The sequence below is a fragment of the Heptranchias perlo genome, chromosome 21, assembly GCF_035084215.1.
Source record: "Heptranchias perlo isolate sHepPer1 chromosome 21, sHepPer1.hap1, whole genome shotgun sequence".
Taxonomy (NCBI): Eukaryota; Metazoa; Chordata; class Chondrichthyes; order Hexanchiformes; family Hexanchidae; genus Heptranchias; species Heptranchias perlo.
The window spans coordinates 14,408,120-14,425,735 of NC_090345.1; the positions used below are offsets into that span (position 1 = coordinate 14,408,120).

The window sequence follows — 17,616 nt, forward strand, 5'->3', positions numbered from 1 at the left end:
AAAATGCTGTGAAATGTACAAACTGCCTTTGCCCATATGTGCTATACCTTCCTAATGTAAGCAGCTTGAGTATGAACCAGTTAATTGCTAAACTACAGGTAGGAAGTGTCATAAGTGGTTGGCTGGCTATTGCATATCCTCGGAACATTCATTTGACTGTTGAGACATTTGGAAGCTCTTCCTGCTTACAAATACAAAGTGAGCTTTCTAGTTCAAATTAGATATACAATAGATATATTGTAATCTAGGGTGGTACTGAAAATTGTATCTCAACACTCAAAAAAGTGGATTATAAGTTTGGTCGCATTATTCAATTGAGTCGTGCATGTAGATCAATCAATTTTTCTTCTATGCTTTTGTTTGTTTTATGAACCTTTCCCAAACTCCAACTGTGCTGGCCAAGGAAATTCTAAGATTGACCATACAACAGAAGTAGAAAAAGGATGATAGATTAGAAGAAACTATTAATTTCTGTACAATGGAAAGCAAATTTGCATTATCCTTTTGTGCTGCCAGTAGAGGGAGCAGAGATGCTGGAATAGAATGGAAGATAAACAAATTTGGTCTGCTTGTTTTAAATATAGCTGATAGACAAAGAAAGAAGGCTGCTTAAGGTGATAAATGTATTTTTAAAGGAATTTATAAAAGTGATGTTGACTTGTTTAACTTTTTTGAAGTAGCAACCACTTTTTTTTGTGTTTTCTGAGGTTGGGCTAGCAGTTGTGAGGAATGGAACACAATTCCACCTTTGTCATCAAACACTACCAGGTTGTGTAGAGAACGGTAGTGTAGCGTAATAATCCAGAGAATATAAATTCAAATCCCACCATGTCAATTTGAGAATTTGAATTCAAATAAAAAAAATTCCGTAACAACCAAAAGAAGGTGTCGGTAAAAGTGATCATGAGCTGTTGGATTGTCGTAACTGATTCACTAACGTCACCTACTGCCATTGTCCAGTCTAGCCAATAATGTAGAGTTCCACACCAACGTGGTTGACTTTTTTAACTGCCCTTTGAAGTGGCCTAGCAAGCTACTCAGTTGTGTCAAACCTCTAGAGTCCTTGCTGTCTTCTATCACGGAGGTCTTAAGAGGACAGTGAGCAGGAGAGCGTGGATCGGCCACTGATCTTGGACGAGCTGACAAAGGCTGTCCAGTCCTTGAAGAAGAGTAGAACTCCCGGAAGCGATGGCTTACCAGTTGAGTTGTACTCTGTTTTGTGGGACTGGATAGGCCCAGACCTACTGGAAGTGTACGAGGGTATGCTTCTGGCAGGTAGCATGTCCGAGTCCATGAGGAAAGACATCATTACACTCATCTACAAGCGGAAGGGGGAGAAGGAAGAAATCAGAAATTGGTGACATATTTCCTTGCTAAATGTTGACTGCAAGATTCTGTCTAAGGCCATCGCCAACAGGTTCAAGTCTGCTCTGGAGCGGGTGATCCACCCAGATCAGACCTGCACTATACCAGGTAGGAAGATCTCTGATAGCCTTGCACTGCTCAGGGATGCGATTGCCTATGTGCAGGACAGAAGGGTGAACACCTGCCTCAACAGCCTGGACCAGGAGAAGGCCTTCGACAGAATATCCCACCCGTACATAATGAACATACTCTCCAAAATGGGGTTTGGGGAGGGAATCCCCGATTGGATCAGACTGCTGTATGTGGACACCTGTAGTGCAGTCCGAATCAACGGGTGGAAGTCGGAGAGCTTTCCGATCAGATCTGGTGTCAGGCAGGGTTGTCCTCCGTGGTCTTGTTCGTGTGTTGGACACGGCAAATCTCTCAATACATCAGGAAGGACGCAGGTAGCGGGGGGTGACGATCCCAGGCAGCAGAGGCTCTCAGGATAAGGCTTCCCTGTACTCGGACAATGTTACCATTTATTGCTCCGATCAGCAGTTGGTCCACAGACTGATGGACATCTGTGACTGTTTCAAGCTGGCCTCGGGCCAGAGTGAACCGAAGTAAGAGTGAGGCTCTGATCTTTGGCAGGTGAGACACCCGATCCTTTCTCCCCATCACCATCAGGTCTGACTATCTGAAGTGCTGGGGATCTGGTTTGGGGGCGCCCCAGGCCTGCACCAAAAATTGGGAGGAGTAGGTTACTAAGGCCAAACAAAAGCTTGATACGTGGGTGGGGGCGACCTCTCTCCATAACCGGCAGGAACCTGGTGATAAGGTGTGAGGTACTTGCGGTGTTGTTCTACATGGCCAGGGTCTGGCTCATTCTTCACAGCTCCGCCGTCCAAGTCACCGAGCTATCTTCCACTTTGGAGGTCCAAGGTGGAACTTGTCCCCAGGGTCGCCATGACCCCAGACAAAGGGGGGAAGAGCGTCCCCAATGCCGCTCTGATCCTGATGGCCACCTTTGTGTATGGCAGCCCTCAGGATGTGTGTGGTGCCCCAGTATGCAAACACCAAGTGTCACTACATTCTGAGTTTCTACCTGTCCAACACAGAGAAGGCTGGGTCTGGCCAAGCAGACGCAGGATGTCCCGTCCAGCTGGACCGTACCCCATCACCTGTCCCAGGTAGAGAAGTTCCTGAGGAGGAACCCCTTCCAATGCAAGGCCGTCAAACAGTGGTTGACACGGAACGTTCTCAAGGAAAGGAGAGGGTGGATCCGATTGGGCAGTTCCCCAACCAGATGGTCGATGCCGTTTGGCAGAACGTCTCGTCACCAAGACTGACCAACAGGTATGAGGATGTAGCCTGGATGGTGATGAGAAAGGCCCATCCAGTGCAGTCCTTCCAACACGCAAGGAATCTCAGCACCACTGCGAGCTGCCCTCGAGGCTGTGGCGGGGAGGAGACCGTCTTCCATCTCCTGATGGACTGCCCCTTCGTGCAGAGGGTGTGGAGAGAGATGCGCTGATACCTGTTCCGGTTCATCCCAAACAGTTCGGTAACATAGGACGCTTTGATCTATGGGCTATTCCCCAAGACGCACCTGCGGCTGGAAGACCATCAACTCGCTGAAGAAGGCCCTTTGGTCCGCCCAAAACCTGCTGGTCTTCCAGCTGAAGGAGCTGACCATGACCGAATGTTGCCGATTGGCACACTCCAAGGTCTAGGAGTACGTGCTGCGGGACGCACTGAAGCGAGATGCGGCTTACGCAAAGGCTCTATGGGGAAAAGCCACTGTGTAAGGCCATCCCACCTTGTATTATACAGCATGTATTATAAGATGTGTACTGTTTTTAAATTGTAATATTGGAATTGTATTGTGTACGATCCGTATTGTATTGTTTTGAATTGTATTGTCTTGGATTTGTGGTATTTTTAAATTTAATGAAATAAAGTATATTTTGAAATATAACAAAAAAGCTAGGAAGTGTTACATCGAGATAAGTACAAGAAGAATAAAACCAGACAGACCACTTTGTTGCGATCTAGGCATCAAATTAAGATACTACGAAGGCACAGAAAGCCTAGTCGACCCTGTAAAGTCCTCACTAATATCTGGGGAGTTGTGCCAATGTTGGGAGAACTGTCACACAGACTAGTCAAACAACAACCTGACACAGTCTTACAGAATCATACCTATCAGCCAACATCCCAGACTCCTCCATCAACATCCCTGGGTATGTCCTGTCACACTGGCAGGACAGACCCACCCAAGGTAGAGGTAGGGGCACAGTGGTGTACAGTTGGGTGAAGTCTCATGGCTTCAGGTCAAACATGGGCAAGGAAACCTGCTGATTAGCACCCAGCGCCCTCAGCTGATGTCCTCCCTGTAGTCCTCCATGTTGAACATCACTTGGAGGAAGCACTGAGGTTATCAAAGGCGCAGAAAGTACTCTGGGTGTGGGACCTCAATATCCATCACCAAGAGTGGCTCAGTAGTACCACCACTGACCGCGCTGGCCGAGGCCTAGAGGACATAACTGCCAGACTGGGCTTGCAGCAGGTTGTGAGAGCTCAGTTTGAGTTCCGCTAGGATCACTCAGCTCCAGACCTCATTACAGTCATAGTCCAAACACGGACACAAGTTGAATTCCAAAGGTGCAGTGAGGTGAGATTGACAATTAATTATAAAATTTGAACTGTTAGATATTCAAAATCCAGTAGGGGGCAAAGCTGAGTTTTTATCTAATTCATGTATCTTTACTGCCTTTAGGCTTTCCCAATTTACACCCAGCAATTCCTGAACAAGGACTGATATTAAGGCAGCATTCAACCAGATATGGCACCAAAAAGCCCTGGTAAAACTAAAGTAATGGGTGTCGGGGGAAATATTCCAATGGCTGGAGTCATACCTAGCATAGAGGAAGATGGTAGTGGTTGTTGGAGGCCAATCATCTCAGCCCCAGGACATGGCTGCAGGAGTTCCTCAGGGCAGCATCCTCGGCCCAACTATCTTCAGCTGCTTCATCAATGACCTTCCCTCCATCATATAGTCAGAATTTACAGATTCTCCTGGTTCAGGAATTGAGGAGGATAGTAATAGACTTCAAGAGGACATAGGCAGGCTGGTGGAATGGGCAGACACATGGCAGATGAAATTTAACGCAGAGAAGTGTGAAGTGATACATTTTGGTAGGAAGAATGAAGAGAGGCAATATAAACTAAATGGTACAATTCTAAAGGGGGTGCAGGAACAGAGAGATTTGGGGGTATATGCGCACAAATCGTTGAAGGTGGCAGGAAAAGTTGAGAAAGCGGTTAAAAAAGCATATGGGATCCTGGGCTTTATAAATAGAGACGTAGAATACAAAAGCAAGGAAGTTATGTTGAACCTTTATAAAACACTGATATGGCCACAACTGGAGTATTGTGTCCAATTCTGGGCACCTTTAGGAAGGCTGTGAAGGCCTTAGAGAGAGTACAGAAAAGATTTACTGCAATGGTTCCAGGGATGGGGGACTTCAGTTATATGGATAGACTGGAGTAGTTGGGGTTGTTCTCCTTAGAGCAGAGATGGTTGAGAGGAGATTTGATAGAAGTGTTCAAAATCATTAAGGGTTTAGATAAAGTAAATAAAGAGACACTGTTCCCATTGAACCAGAGGGCACAGATTTAAGGTGATTGGCAAAAGAACCAAAGGCAACATGAGGAAAAAAAATTCTATGCAGCAAGTAGTTATGACTGGAATGTGCTGCCTGAAAGGGTGGTAGAAGCAGATTCAATCATGGCTTTCAAAAAGGAATTGGTTAAATACTTGAAGGGAAAAAATTTGCAGGGCTACGGGGAAGAGTGGGGAAATGGGACGAACTGGATGGCTCTTATAAAAAGCCAGCACGGGCTCGATGGGCCGAATGGCGTCCTTCTGTGCTGTAACCATTCTATGATTCTCGGAAAGTAAGCTGTGAGGAAGATGCATGAGGCTACAAAGAGATATAGACAGGTTAAGTGAGTGGGTGAGAAGGTGGCAAATGGAGTATAATGCGGGGAAATGTGAAATTATCCACTTTGGTAGGAAGAATAGAAAAGCAGAATATTTTTTAAAAAGTGAGAGACTAAGAAAGGTTGGTATTCAGAGGGATTTGGGTGTCCTTGTACACAAATCACAAAAAGTTAACATGCATGTACAGCAAGCAATTGGGAAGGCAAATGGTATGTTAGCCTTTATTGCAAGGGAGTTGGAGTATAAGAGTAAGGAGGTCTTGCTGCAATTATATATTGCAAAGGAGTTGGAGTAATAGAGTAAGGAGGACTTACTGCAATTATATAGGACTCTAGTGAGACCATACCTGGAGTAGCGTACAGTTTTGGTCTCCTTATCTAAGGGAGTATATACTCGCCTTAGAGTGGGTATAATGAAGGTTCACTAGATTGATTCCTGGGATGAGAGGGTTGTCCTACAAGGAGAGATTGAGTAGAATGGGCCTATTCTCTGGAGTTTAGAAGAATGAGAGGTGATCTCATTGAAACATAAAATTCTTAGAGGGTTTGACAGGGTAGATGCTGAGAGGCTGTTTCCCTCTGGTTGGTGAGTCTAGAGTTAGGGGTTATAATCACAAGATAAAGGGTCGGCAATTTAGGACCGAGATGAGGAAAAATTTCTTCACTCAGAGGGTTGTGAATCGTTGGAATTCTCTACCCCAGAGGGCTGTGGATGCTCAGTCGTTGAATATATTCAAGACCAAGATCAATAGATTTTTGGACACTAAGGGAATCAAGGGATATGGTGATACGGTGGGAAAGTGGAGTTGAGCTAGAAGATCATCCATGATCTTATTGAATGGCAGAGCAGGCTCGAGGGGCCGTATGGCCAATCCTGCTCTTGTTTCTTATGTTCAAAGTGCTGATGTACACCAGGCGTCAGCTCTGCAGAACATCAGGCCTGGATGCCTTAAACCTACCACGCACCTAATCCACATTAAATGCCAAAATATAAACCTGAAGCGCTGTGAGTGCTAGGAGTCTACTGACAACCAATACATAAGGCTCATTATAGCCTATTATTTTAGATAATTAAGAGGTTTTCCCCATAATGCAATTAGGAGGTGTGAGTAGAGTCTCATAGATCGTGTAACTGTATAAAACAGACAATGCTAGAGAGGCCTGGTCCCTCTGGTTGGGTGTTTGTTGTTAAAGGTACATTGCTACTTTTGCTGTATCTCTGAGCAACTGATTGTTTCTGCACTGTTTTGGACTTGTTGGATAAAGAAAATTTGTTGTTGTTGGGAGTTTCCATGATAGCTACTTAGTGCAGAACTGCATCTTTTATCAGTGACTGTTTATACAGCTGAACAGAGCTCATTAAGATTCAGCTGTGGTTATTCCTATGAGACTATATCTCTATTTGCAGATTCTGAAGGAGGAGAAGGATTCGAAGAGGCATGCTAGACAGGAGAGATTGTATTTTAGACACGCCCTTTGGATATGTCCTTACACTGACACCTGTCTGAAGAAACCCATGAACACTAAGATCCCCCAAGGAAGCCATCACCAAACTCTGCACACACCTGCAGCTAGACTTGAATGGACCTGTCAGTGGGAGGCTCCCTGCTGACAAGAATACAGAATCATACAGCACAAAAAAAGAAGTCATTCGGCCCATCGTGCCTATGCTAGCTCTTTGCGTGAGCTATCCAATTAGTCCCACTCCTCTGCTCTTTTGACAAAATGTCTGTCACATCTCCCAACCTTCTGTATAAAGCTGATAACTCATGCATTGTTTGTCTGGGCCAAGGAATTCAATAAATTGTGTGGAAATTAACTTTTCTTCAGTGTATTGCTGCTTTTGCTTATTTTGTTCAAACCTGTCGAGTGGTATCGGGCTCTCAGATTAAACAAAACAACTAATTCCCAACAAGTGTCCCCACAGAGGAGCACCACTAACATAACGGCATCAAACTAAATCTCATACAATAACTTAAAAGATGACATTTTAATTATCATTAAAGCACAATATATCCTGCTATGCCCACTGTTCTTCAAAGGCTTGGAGGGAGCCATGTGACTTTGTTCCAAGGTCACCCAGACTTACACAAGGCTGTTGCTGCTTTTAATGGTCTTCGGAGAGAAAAAAAACAAAAGAACTGACATCGACATATCACCTTTAATGTTCTCAGGACATCCCAAAGTGGTTCACAGCCAATAATTTGCTTTTAGAGTATAAGTCATGGTATGTAGGGAAAAATGGCAGCCAATTTGTGCACAGCAAAGTCCCACAAACAGCAATAAGATAAATGACCAGTTAATCTGCTTTTGTGATGTTGGTTTAAGGATGAATATTGGCAGGATAACTCCTCCACTCTTCCTATAGTGCCCCAGGATCTTTTACATCCACCAGAACAGGCAGATGGGCCCTCAGTTTAACTCCTTGTCTAAAAGACAGCACTTCTGACAATGCAGCACCCCATCAGTACTGCACTGAAGTAACAGCCTAAATTATGTGCTCATATCCTGCAGTGGGGCTTGAGCCCGCACCCTTCTCACTTGGAGGTAAATGCTATTATTGAGCCAAGTTGATACTTAAGTTAAAATTGGAGACACAAAAGATGCAGCATTAGCCCTGGCAGGTTAGTGGTTGCTGAATATTTGACTACTCCCTTTTCAGGCTCTTGTAAACAGTGGAATTATTCCAAACATTCAGCTCCTCATAAGTTATGGATGAGGAAATCCGTTCATCCCATCCCAGTTCATCCATCCAGAAAGACCCTAAAGACCTCCCATTGTTTCTGAAATTAGTCCATGGTTTTCATCTCCATTATTCTATCTGGTAGTCTATTCCATTTATTGGTCACTTTTTATGTGAAGAACTTCCCAATAGTCCAAATTTACCTTTTACTAGTTTCAACCTGTAAACTTCTTGCTATACTCACAACTTATTGTAAATAATTTTCTGGATTTGTCTTTCCATACCATTAACTACCATATACACATCAGCAAGATCACCTCTTAAGGCTGAAAAGCCCAAATTTCTTTGGTCCTTTCCCATAACTCAGACCAGAACTGGAAACAGTCTGACCCGAGCACTATAAGATCAATATAAAAGCAAAATACCACAATGCTGGAAATCTGCAATAAAAACAGAAAATGACAAAAGGTCATTGAAACATTAACTCTGTTTCTCTCCACAGATCCTGCCTGACCTGCTGAATATTTCTAGCACTGTTTTTATTACTACAAAATTGCTTATTACTTCTTCTGACTTGTATTCTACTGTTTTGCCTATAGTTCAACATTCTAGTGGCATTATTGCTTGCTGCATATTACTACTTGGACAGGTCAAACATTATTATAAGTGTCATAAATTCATCCATAATTATTTCAACACCAGTCATAGAGTATGTTACTTTTTTCTCCCTCTTCCTTTGTTTGCAGTAAATGTCAGCTGTCATTGTTCTGCCCACTTGCGTAGTTTAATTTATTTTATAATCTAGGCTGCCTCTTCCAAATCCTTACAGCTCCTAGTTTGATATCTGCAAATTTGATCAGTTTTGAGTTTCTGCAGCCAAGTCACTGGTGTAAATTAGAACCAATAGTGGTCCCAACATCCAACCTCGGGACATCCCACTCAAGTACTCCCCCCTCCCGACATAACTTTTCCCAACAACCATCCCTTGTTCCAACTTGAGACAAACAAGAAGAAATACCAAACTGAGCAATGTTTTTCCTTCTAGAAAGCCTTAATTATCGGCCTTCAATACTATGCATTTTACCATTTCGCTTGAAATGATCGGAGTAGTAATTTAAAGCATAGTTTTTAAAACTCAAACTGTGCAGATCCCTAAAATCACGAGCATAGCAGTTGCCAGTGGCATTTTGGGCACTTGTGCCTTATTTTACTAGATAGCAAGGGAGTTTTAAAAAAATCAGTTACTGTTTCTGTAGTGAGGTTACTGAATGGTATTTGTAAAACTAGCCAGACGTTAGCTAACGGGATTCGCGCGACCCTCGGCTAGATTTTAATTCAAACGTATGTGATCACCAAAATAAAAAGGTAAGGATACACACAAAAATCGCTTTAGGGAAGTGATTTCCACCGTCGTTAACCAAGTGAATGTATAGTCTGCGAGTCGACGGCTGTCCACAGGAAGGCGCCCGAGGACTGACTGCTGCATAATTGGCCTTTTATCAACCTGGTTCATTGAAAACAAAAACACACAAAAGAGCTGCTAAAACGTGAAAATTTATTGGCTCCCCGTACTGTTAACACGGTTACTTATTAGTAATCTTTAGATCAGTTTTACATTTCATTTTAAGAGTAGCAAACATTACATTCAAAAGAAATTAAATCAAAATACATCTACAATATATCACTGTTTAAAGTTACCTTAAATTTTCTGAAAACGAAATGCACATAGCGGATTTAAAAACAAAAGAATTTGATTATGGCGTTCTCTTATTTCCATAAACTATATATTTATATAACTGAGGTAGATTTCTGGTCTAGATTTTTCACCAGAAACATTAGATTGTAAACAAATTTAGACAAAGAGTATACATTCAGTCACTATAAAACGTTTATCCCCGACTCAAAATAGGCTCAATAAAATGGCCAAATATTATTAGTCTACGAAGCCCGGTCAGGAGAATGAACTTCGGCTCACGTTGCCTTCCTTGGTTGGGGTTTTTTTTTAACGAACCCTCTTGCTAACGCAGTTTCTGGTCTTCAGTTTGGGAATAGTGGGCTGAAGCTTGGAGAGCGGGCAGTATTTGATGGTGTGCGCGTTGTCTCCGTTGGCACCACATAAAGGGCAAGTGTATCGCCTCAAGATGGGGCACAAAACTCTGCCATCGGGGCTCTTCAGGATATGGGTCGTGTACAGGGTAACGGACTCGTTGTTGTTCCTGCAGAACACGCAGATCTGGAGGTCTGATTTACCTCTCCCGGCTCGCTGGTGAGCAGGGGGATGGTGGTGGTGGTGGTGGTGGTAATGATGGTGATGGGAGTGAGGAATTTGCAGGTGGCTCTTGTTGTCCATCATGATCACGTCCACTCGGTTCCAACCCCCCGGATCGCGGTCCAGGCGATGTTGGTCACCGTTCGCCGAGTAACCCAAGAGCGGGCTCGATCCTCCCGAGAAAGGGCTGAACTCCGCGAACCTCTCCTCCAAATCCGAGCCCAAGAGGTCATCGTGATGAGAGCAGAGCCTCAGCTCGCTCAGGTCGAGAGACTGGGCGATGTAGGGCGCTTTGGACTGCAGGTTCAGCTCGCTGCCCGGGTGGAACCCGCTCTTGCCCGCCTCGTTGACAGCTTTGCTTACGAGTGTAGTCAGACCCAAATAATCATTCCACGAGTTGAAAGTATTTTCGTAAGTACTCGCGTACCTCTGATGCAAATAATCCACTGGGCTGCTGTGATTTTCCAATTGAACGTGGTTGTCCACGGACGCGAAAGTTTCCATTTCTTAATTGCAGGGATTTATTCCTCCCTTCCCTTCCTACCTTCCCCCCCCCCCCCCTCCCTCCCTCCCCGTTGGATTCTTCGACGATGCCCCTTTTGAACAGTGCAATTCTTCGAGTCCTCTTACTCATAAATGCAACACAGGCAATGCAACAAAACAATTTTTAAAAACCTCCTCTTCTTACAAAACTTTTATAGCGAGAAGCCCTGCGAGATTCGAGCGCCCAGTAACACCCTTTAATTCCTGCACTTTCACACAAACAAAGTGCCCACCGCCATTTCTCTTCTTTCTGATCCCAACCAGGCGATTATCTCTTTAGAAATAGTAACCCAGTCACCCTGGACCCGCCCTCCATCGCTGCTGATTGGGAGGTGGTCGGGTGGCCTTGTGCAATAGGAAGGAAATATCCGTCCGTAGTTGGTTCGCGATGTTGCCAATCAATCAGCGGCTCTCCGTCACTCTGAATGGCGAGTGCTCCGGGGAGAGCGGTGCCTCAGGTCTAAAGCAGAAAGGAGCGAGGTAAATACCGCAGAATGGATTGCTCACTCTCCTCTTACATTTGGCATCTCTCTTTACAAAATAACATGCAGGTTAGCCTCGATACCCACCTGAAGGTTTTTTCTTTAAAAAAGTTTTTCTTAGAGGTTACCCGAAGTTTCAGAAATCAAAACCCACTTTGATTTAAACAGATTGTGACCAGACCCGAAATATGTTTGGTTACTGACGATGTAGTTGGCTACAGATCTGGTTACAATAGGAATAACTTGTTTTTTTTTTCTTTAGCCTGCTTGATCTCCAGGTTAGCAACTCTTCTATCTTCTCATTTTTCGATGCACCTGAATAGGTAGATGGGGGGCCTCCGTTTGGCCTTTTGTCCAAACGACGGTTAATCTATTGTTTATAGAGGGAGGGGAAGGAGTGGGGAAAATATGAAAAAAATTCCACTCATGGTCTGGGTTGAGAACTCCTGAGACATGAAAAGTAGAGTGAGGTACTAGTAACATTGTTTTTTTAAAATCTTACAACCTTAAGATGATTGGCAAAAGAACCAGAGTGGGGGGGAGGAGGATAATTATTTTTTTAATGCAGTGAGTTGTGATGATCTGGAGTGCACTGCCTGAAAGGGTGGTGGAAGCACATTCAATAGTAACTTTCAAAAGGGAATTGGATATAAACTTGAAAAGGAAAAAATTAAAGGACTATGGGGAAAGAGCAGGGGACTGGGACTAATTGGATAGCACTTTTCAAAGAGTAGGCACAGGCATGATGGTCCAAATGGCCTTCTGTGCTGTATGATTCTACATATTATTCTGATTCCAGACTAAATTAATCTTTTATTGATCATAATTAAGCCTACAATAAGAGTAGGAGGTCCTTTAATATTTTATCCAATTTCTTATTTATAATTTGATTGTTTCTGTAAGATAGCAGGTAATTGTGACCAGATGTGAATGAATTTAACCAGATAAATTATTAAAGTGGTAATATTGCATTTTAAAACATTTCTAGCCTTTCTATAGGTAGTTAATAACCATGTTCATCTCCTACACTTGTTTTTGTAATGTTGCATTTGCAAATAATGTTGAGAAATTTCTTGGCCAGTTTGTATTTTGTTAGAAAAACAGAATTTACATTTGAATTTGACTTTTCATGATATGAAACCTGATTTCTAATACTATTGAGTATAAATGTATATGTCAGCACTAGAAATCTCCCTTTCTTCCCACAATGGCACAACCAGTTTCACGGAGCTAGGCAATCTTTACCACCATCTGTGTTCAGAAAATACAAATTCAGCAAAAACAGTTTGGGAGAGAGATGTTGATTAAACTCTTAACTGAGAATGAAGGGGAATCCAACTGTAAAGCAGTGTACGAAACATCAATGTCCCAGAAAAGCAAATTAAAATGAGCTTTTGGGCATAGTGCACCTGCTTCCATCTGTACAAAAGGAACCCCATAGTTCCAGTGTGATACTGGAGATGCAGTAGTAGAAAAAGCACAATTGCCAAAGATACGGTCAAAAATCAAGCCCTACTTGAAAAATATGCTGATGAGGTTTAAAAAAATTAATCCATGGAACAATTGACCACTTAAAGCAGACTATGGTGGCCCTCCCCATAGTGACCCCTCCAAGATCCAAATACAAGCAAACTCCTGGATTTTAGGGGCTAAAGACATCAAAGGACTCAGGAAGATTTTGCTAGATTCTTTACTGCCAAAAAGGTTTCAGTGTCTAGCTGCTTTTATCCATCCTGCCCCCTGAAATGTATCGTCTTGTCGCCCAGTCAATGTGGGCTAAATCACTGCCAATAAATAGCCCAGTCTGAAAAAAAGTCATGCACTCGTTGAGGCTGAACCAGGAGAACTTCTACAAAAACCTAGTCTCAATTCCCTACATACTGCTCACAGCAGACGGACACACTGACAACGCTCTCCATGTAGTCCAAGCATTGAGTGGGTAGAACACATGTCAGTTCAGTGCTAACCAGTGCTAGCTACCATGATTGTCTGCAAGCTACTCTAAAAGGTTCACTACCTAGATACAGTATGGCATATACCATTACCTGGATGAGTGCAGCTCCAACAACACTCAAGATGCTCATCACCATCCAGGACAAAGCAGCCCGCATGATCGGCTCCCCGTCCACAACCTTAGATATTCACTCCCTCCACCAGCTGTGGCTACAGTGTGTACCATCTACAAAATGCATTGCAGCAACTCTCCGAGGCTTCTTCGACAGCACCTCCCAAACCCGCGACCTCTACCACCTAGAAGGACAAGGGCAGCAGGCGCGTGGGAACATCGCCACCTGAACATTCCCCTCCAAGTCACATACCACCCTGACTTGGAAATATATCACCGTTCCTTCATCGTTGCTGGGTCAAAATCCTGGAACTCCCTACCTAACAGTACTGTGGGAGTACCTTCACCACATGGACTGCAGCGATTAAAGAAGGCGGCTCACCACCACCTTCTCAAAGGCAATTAGGGATGGGCAATAAATGCTGGCCTTGCCAGCATTGCCCACATCCCATGAATGAATTAAAAAAGATAGAAAGCAAGGTGTGACAATACACCGCGGTGAAAAATTGCAGTTTAAAAAAAAGGAACTTGAATGTATGCATCAAAGCTCATTGGATTTTGTTTATTATTCTTTCAAAGAAACTATAAGTATGGAAACAAAGGTATATTTCAGAGTTTGTAATTACCTGGACCCCCTAACAGTGCCCACTCTGCATAGTTATACCAACAACTTAGATATGCCAGTGTATCCACCAATGTGACAGAACTGTACAATGACTCCATACAAAATATGCATGTATTCTCAAAGAAAATTAAAATTCAGCATTAAAAACAGGTATGTTTCATTATATGGTATGTTTTGTTTTAGTATGTTGTTTGTGTGATTACTTCATTATTTTGATATTTATATACTGATCTAGACTTTTTTTTCTTTTTCTATTCAAATGAGATAGAAAAGCAGCAGTATAAAATCTATAAACCATGTGGATTCACCATTTGCAATTTAGCTGTGGCAGTGCTGTAGTAGGTTAAAACACTCTCTTTTCACCTGTGGGACATTGGTTTAAATCGAGCCTTTGATTGATGGCTTGAAAATACTTTCTTTTTCTCTGGTTGTAATGAATGCTTTTGGGCAAGTCTCAACCCGATTCCTAGTGGGTATAACTTTACAGCACAAAACTGTCCATAACTTGTTATTAAATTGGCTGACTCACTAAAGCCACAAGGATAGTTGGTGTGGAAAATGGAAATGGCAACACTAGTGCAATTAGGCTGTACTCTTCTGGGAATGGGACACAGTATTAATACAGAATGAAAAGAGCTACTCTCCATTTTAGCACATGCTATACCTGGGGCTCGATTTTGGCGTCGGGTTTCCGGCGGGTTTCCAGCGGGGGGGCCCGGAAAATCCCGATATCCGGTCACGTGACCGGATCGCGACGAAATCCCGGCCACTTCCGGGTACCGCGCTGACGTGCGGGGCTGCGCGCGCAAGCCCCGCTGGTGGGAATCCCGCAGGCAATTAAAGCCAGCGGGGTTCCACTTGAGTGTACTTACCTTGCTTGTTGAGGTCAGTTAATGAGCTGAAGCAGCTGTCAAAAGAGGAAGTGTGGGATTTTAGGTTCAAGGCAGTGAGTTTCCCACACTGGGGGAAACAGTCTCTCTCCAACCAGGCGTGTTGCAGCCAGCAGCCTGTGGCAGGTGCCAAGGTGCACTCCACGGGGGAGAGCCCTCACCCACGCAGGAGGCCACCGCGTCACATAGGGCAACCCCTGCCGCCCACCACCCCCCGCCAAGCCAGAGGACAGACCGACACGAAACCGCAGCCCCAGTCCGAGGAACCACCCACCTACCCTGCACAACCCTTCAGACCAACACCTGCCAGATGGGTGGTGTGTGGACACCCTCAGAGGACGAAGAGCATGACCAGCCCCAGCAGCCTCGCAGTCCACGCCGTCCGCCGCAGAGACGTGGATCCCCCCTACACGGTGTTGTTGCACGCCCACCTGCACAGCAGGAGGGAGGGCTACCGCAGAGAGAGACGCATCGCAGAGGGCACTACCCTCGCCACAGGGTCCACAGACCGAGGCGCAGCTCCCCGGACCTCTCCGGGCAGCAGTGCACAGGGAGGCGCAGATTCGCTCGACATGTAGTCGTGGAGATCTGCAGGCTCTTTCATGCCGAGCTGCTCCTGGCTGGCCCCAGCACCAACTGCTTACCTGTCGCTGTCAAAGTCACCACTGCCCTCCACACCTTCTCCTCCGCATCCTTCCAGGGTGCAGCCGGCTACACCGCCGATGTCTCTCAGTCGTCTGCGCGGACGAGCCCTGCAAATACACCTGCACCTACTCTGCAGTAACACGATGGGTGGCATCAGTGCTGGGTCCTCATAGTGATACCCAGGAGCGGGCATTATTGGACACAACGGACAGGATTCGCGGAGACATGGCAGTGGTGGTGTCAATATCATGTGTGCTGTTTGTTGCTCTGAAATTCAATATAGGTAACACCCATGACAAACCCTCAGACACCCTTGTGCACCCCCTTCATGCTCACGACACGTTTGCCTTACGCTGCTACTGCACATATGTGATGCATGCCCTGTGGCTGCAGCACAGGTGGTGGCAGGTTGAGTGAGGCTGGCCGTGAGGGAGATGCACGAGAGGGTGAGTATGGGATGGAGCAATGAGATTGTATGAGGATTGGGTTGCGTGTTAGTGGCAGGATGAGTACTGGCGAGGTGAGTAGGTGGAGGTAAGATGAGGATGGGGTTTGAGTGGGTATGAAGGGTGATATTACAGAATAGTGTTGGCGGTGCCGAAGGAGATGTGGGGTGGGGGCAGTGTTGTGGCAGACGGAGTGTAGGGGAAAGACTTCGTGTTCTCACTGTGGCTGACCTACTGCGGTCATTGCAGCGCCTCCTGCACTGTAAGCAGGTGGGCCATATGTTGGTGGCGCAGGTGACCCCCTCTGCCACCTCGAGCCAGGCCTTCTTGGTGGCAGAGGCAGGCCGCTTCCTCCCGCCCGCCGGGTGGAAGATCTGTGTCCTCCCCCTCCTCCTCACCCCATCTGATGATACCTGGGGTGAGGCATCATTAAACTGGGAGCAGCCTTCCCCCTGGGCTGCTCCATGCTGCAATTTGTTCCATTGGTTGCAGCATCTGTCAGTGGAGACTGCCCCTTTAACTAGAGAGCCTCCAGCTGACAGATCGTACTGCGCATGCGCAGCCCGACCGACGCGCAGGCCAGCGCCGTGGACCCCGGAGGAGCAGGTAATTGAATCCAATTAGTGTGTTGCCTGCTATGATCGCGCGGGCAACCCACTAATTTCGCCGAGCGTGTTGACCACGCTCCCGGAGGACCACCCGCTGGGAACTCGCAGGCCTGCTAAATTCGAGCCCCTGATGTATGAATGCTTGACTCTCTTTGAAAGCATCAAATTGACTCCAAAAATGAAATTACAGCTAAAGATTGCAGCACTGGGATCTTCTGGATGTGGAGCAGTGAGTGATATAAATATCTTAGGGACTGAGCTAACTCAAACTTTTACTTCTATTTGTCCCTTAAATATTTAAAAAATTCTTAACAAAAATAAAACATTGCAGAATTGTGATCTTACAAGTGCTTTTTGATGCTGCTGCTCCATATTTTACAGCTTAATGTGCAAAGAGCATTGACGACTACCCCAAGCTGTGGTTTAGTACCATCCAGTTCATATGTTTTGCCCCCTTTCTCACTCACTCCCACACAGAGATACACACAGCCACAGAAGCAATATATGCAATTAGTATCTTGTAATGCGAGCTTTGTTGGAGAAAGTCTCTTGGAGACAATGTTGAAGCATTAGTCACTTTTCTATCAGTGTAGGCCTGGAAGAGCAGCCTGCCAGCACTGCCGGTGGCCCAGGCAAGACAGCACCTCTCAGCATGTTGCCTTTCTCCACAACATTTGCAAACATCAGCACAACTACACACGACCCAAAGAATGCTGTTATTGAGTGTGAGGAGCTAGCTCTGGGTGAGTTACAGTGTACAAGTGAGGAGAAGCAAGTGGTGCTGGTGGAATCATAGAATGATACAGCACAGAAGGAGGCCATTCAACCCATCGTGCCTATGCCGGCTTTTTGAAAGAGCTATCCAATTAGTCCTATTACCCTGCTGTTTCCCCATAGCCCAGCAAATTTTTCCCCTTCAAGTATTTATCCAATTCCCTTTTATTATTGAATCTGCTTCCGCTACCTTGGAGGAGGAGCAGGAATCTCCTGCCTGAAATAACTACCATG

General features: G+C 45.1%; 1 protein-coding gene across 1 annotated transcript; it reads right to left on the reverse strand.

Annotated features, from left to right (window-relative positions):
- Positions 1-9,581: 9,581 nt before the first annotated feature.
- LOC137340288 (nanos homolog 1-like) lies at positions 9,582-11,128 on the reverse strand. Its single transcript, XM_068002706.1, is given in 3 exon segments — positions 9,582-10,316; positions 10,318-10,349; positions 10,352-11,128. Coding segments are annotated over 3 exon segments (768 nt in total). The 5' UTR covers positions 10,809-11,128; the 3' UTR covers positions 9,582-10,037.
- Positions 11,129-17,616: the final 6,488 nt, after the last annotated feature.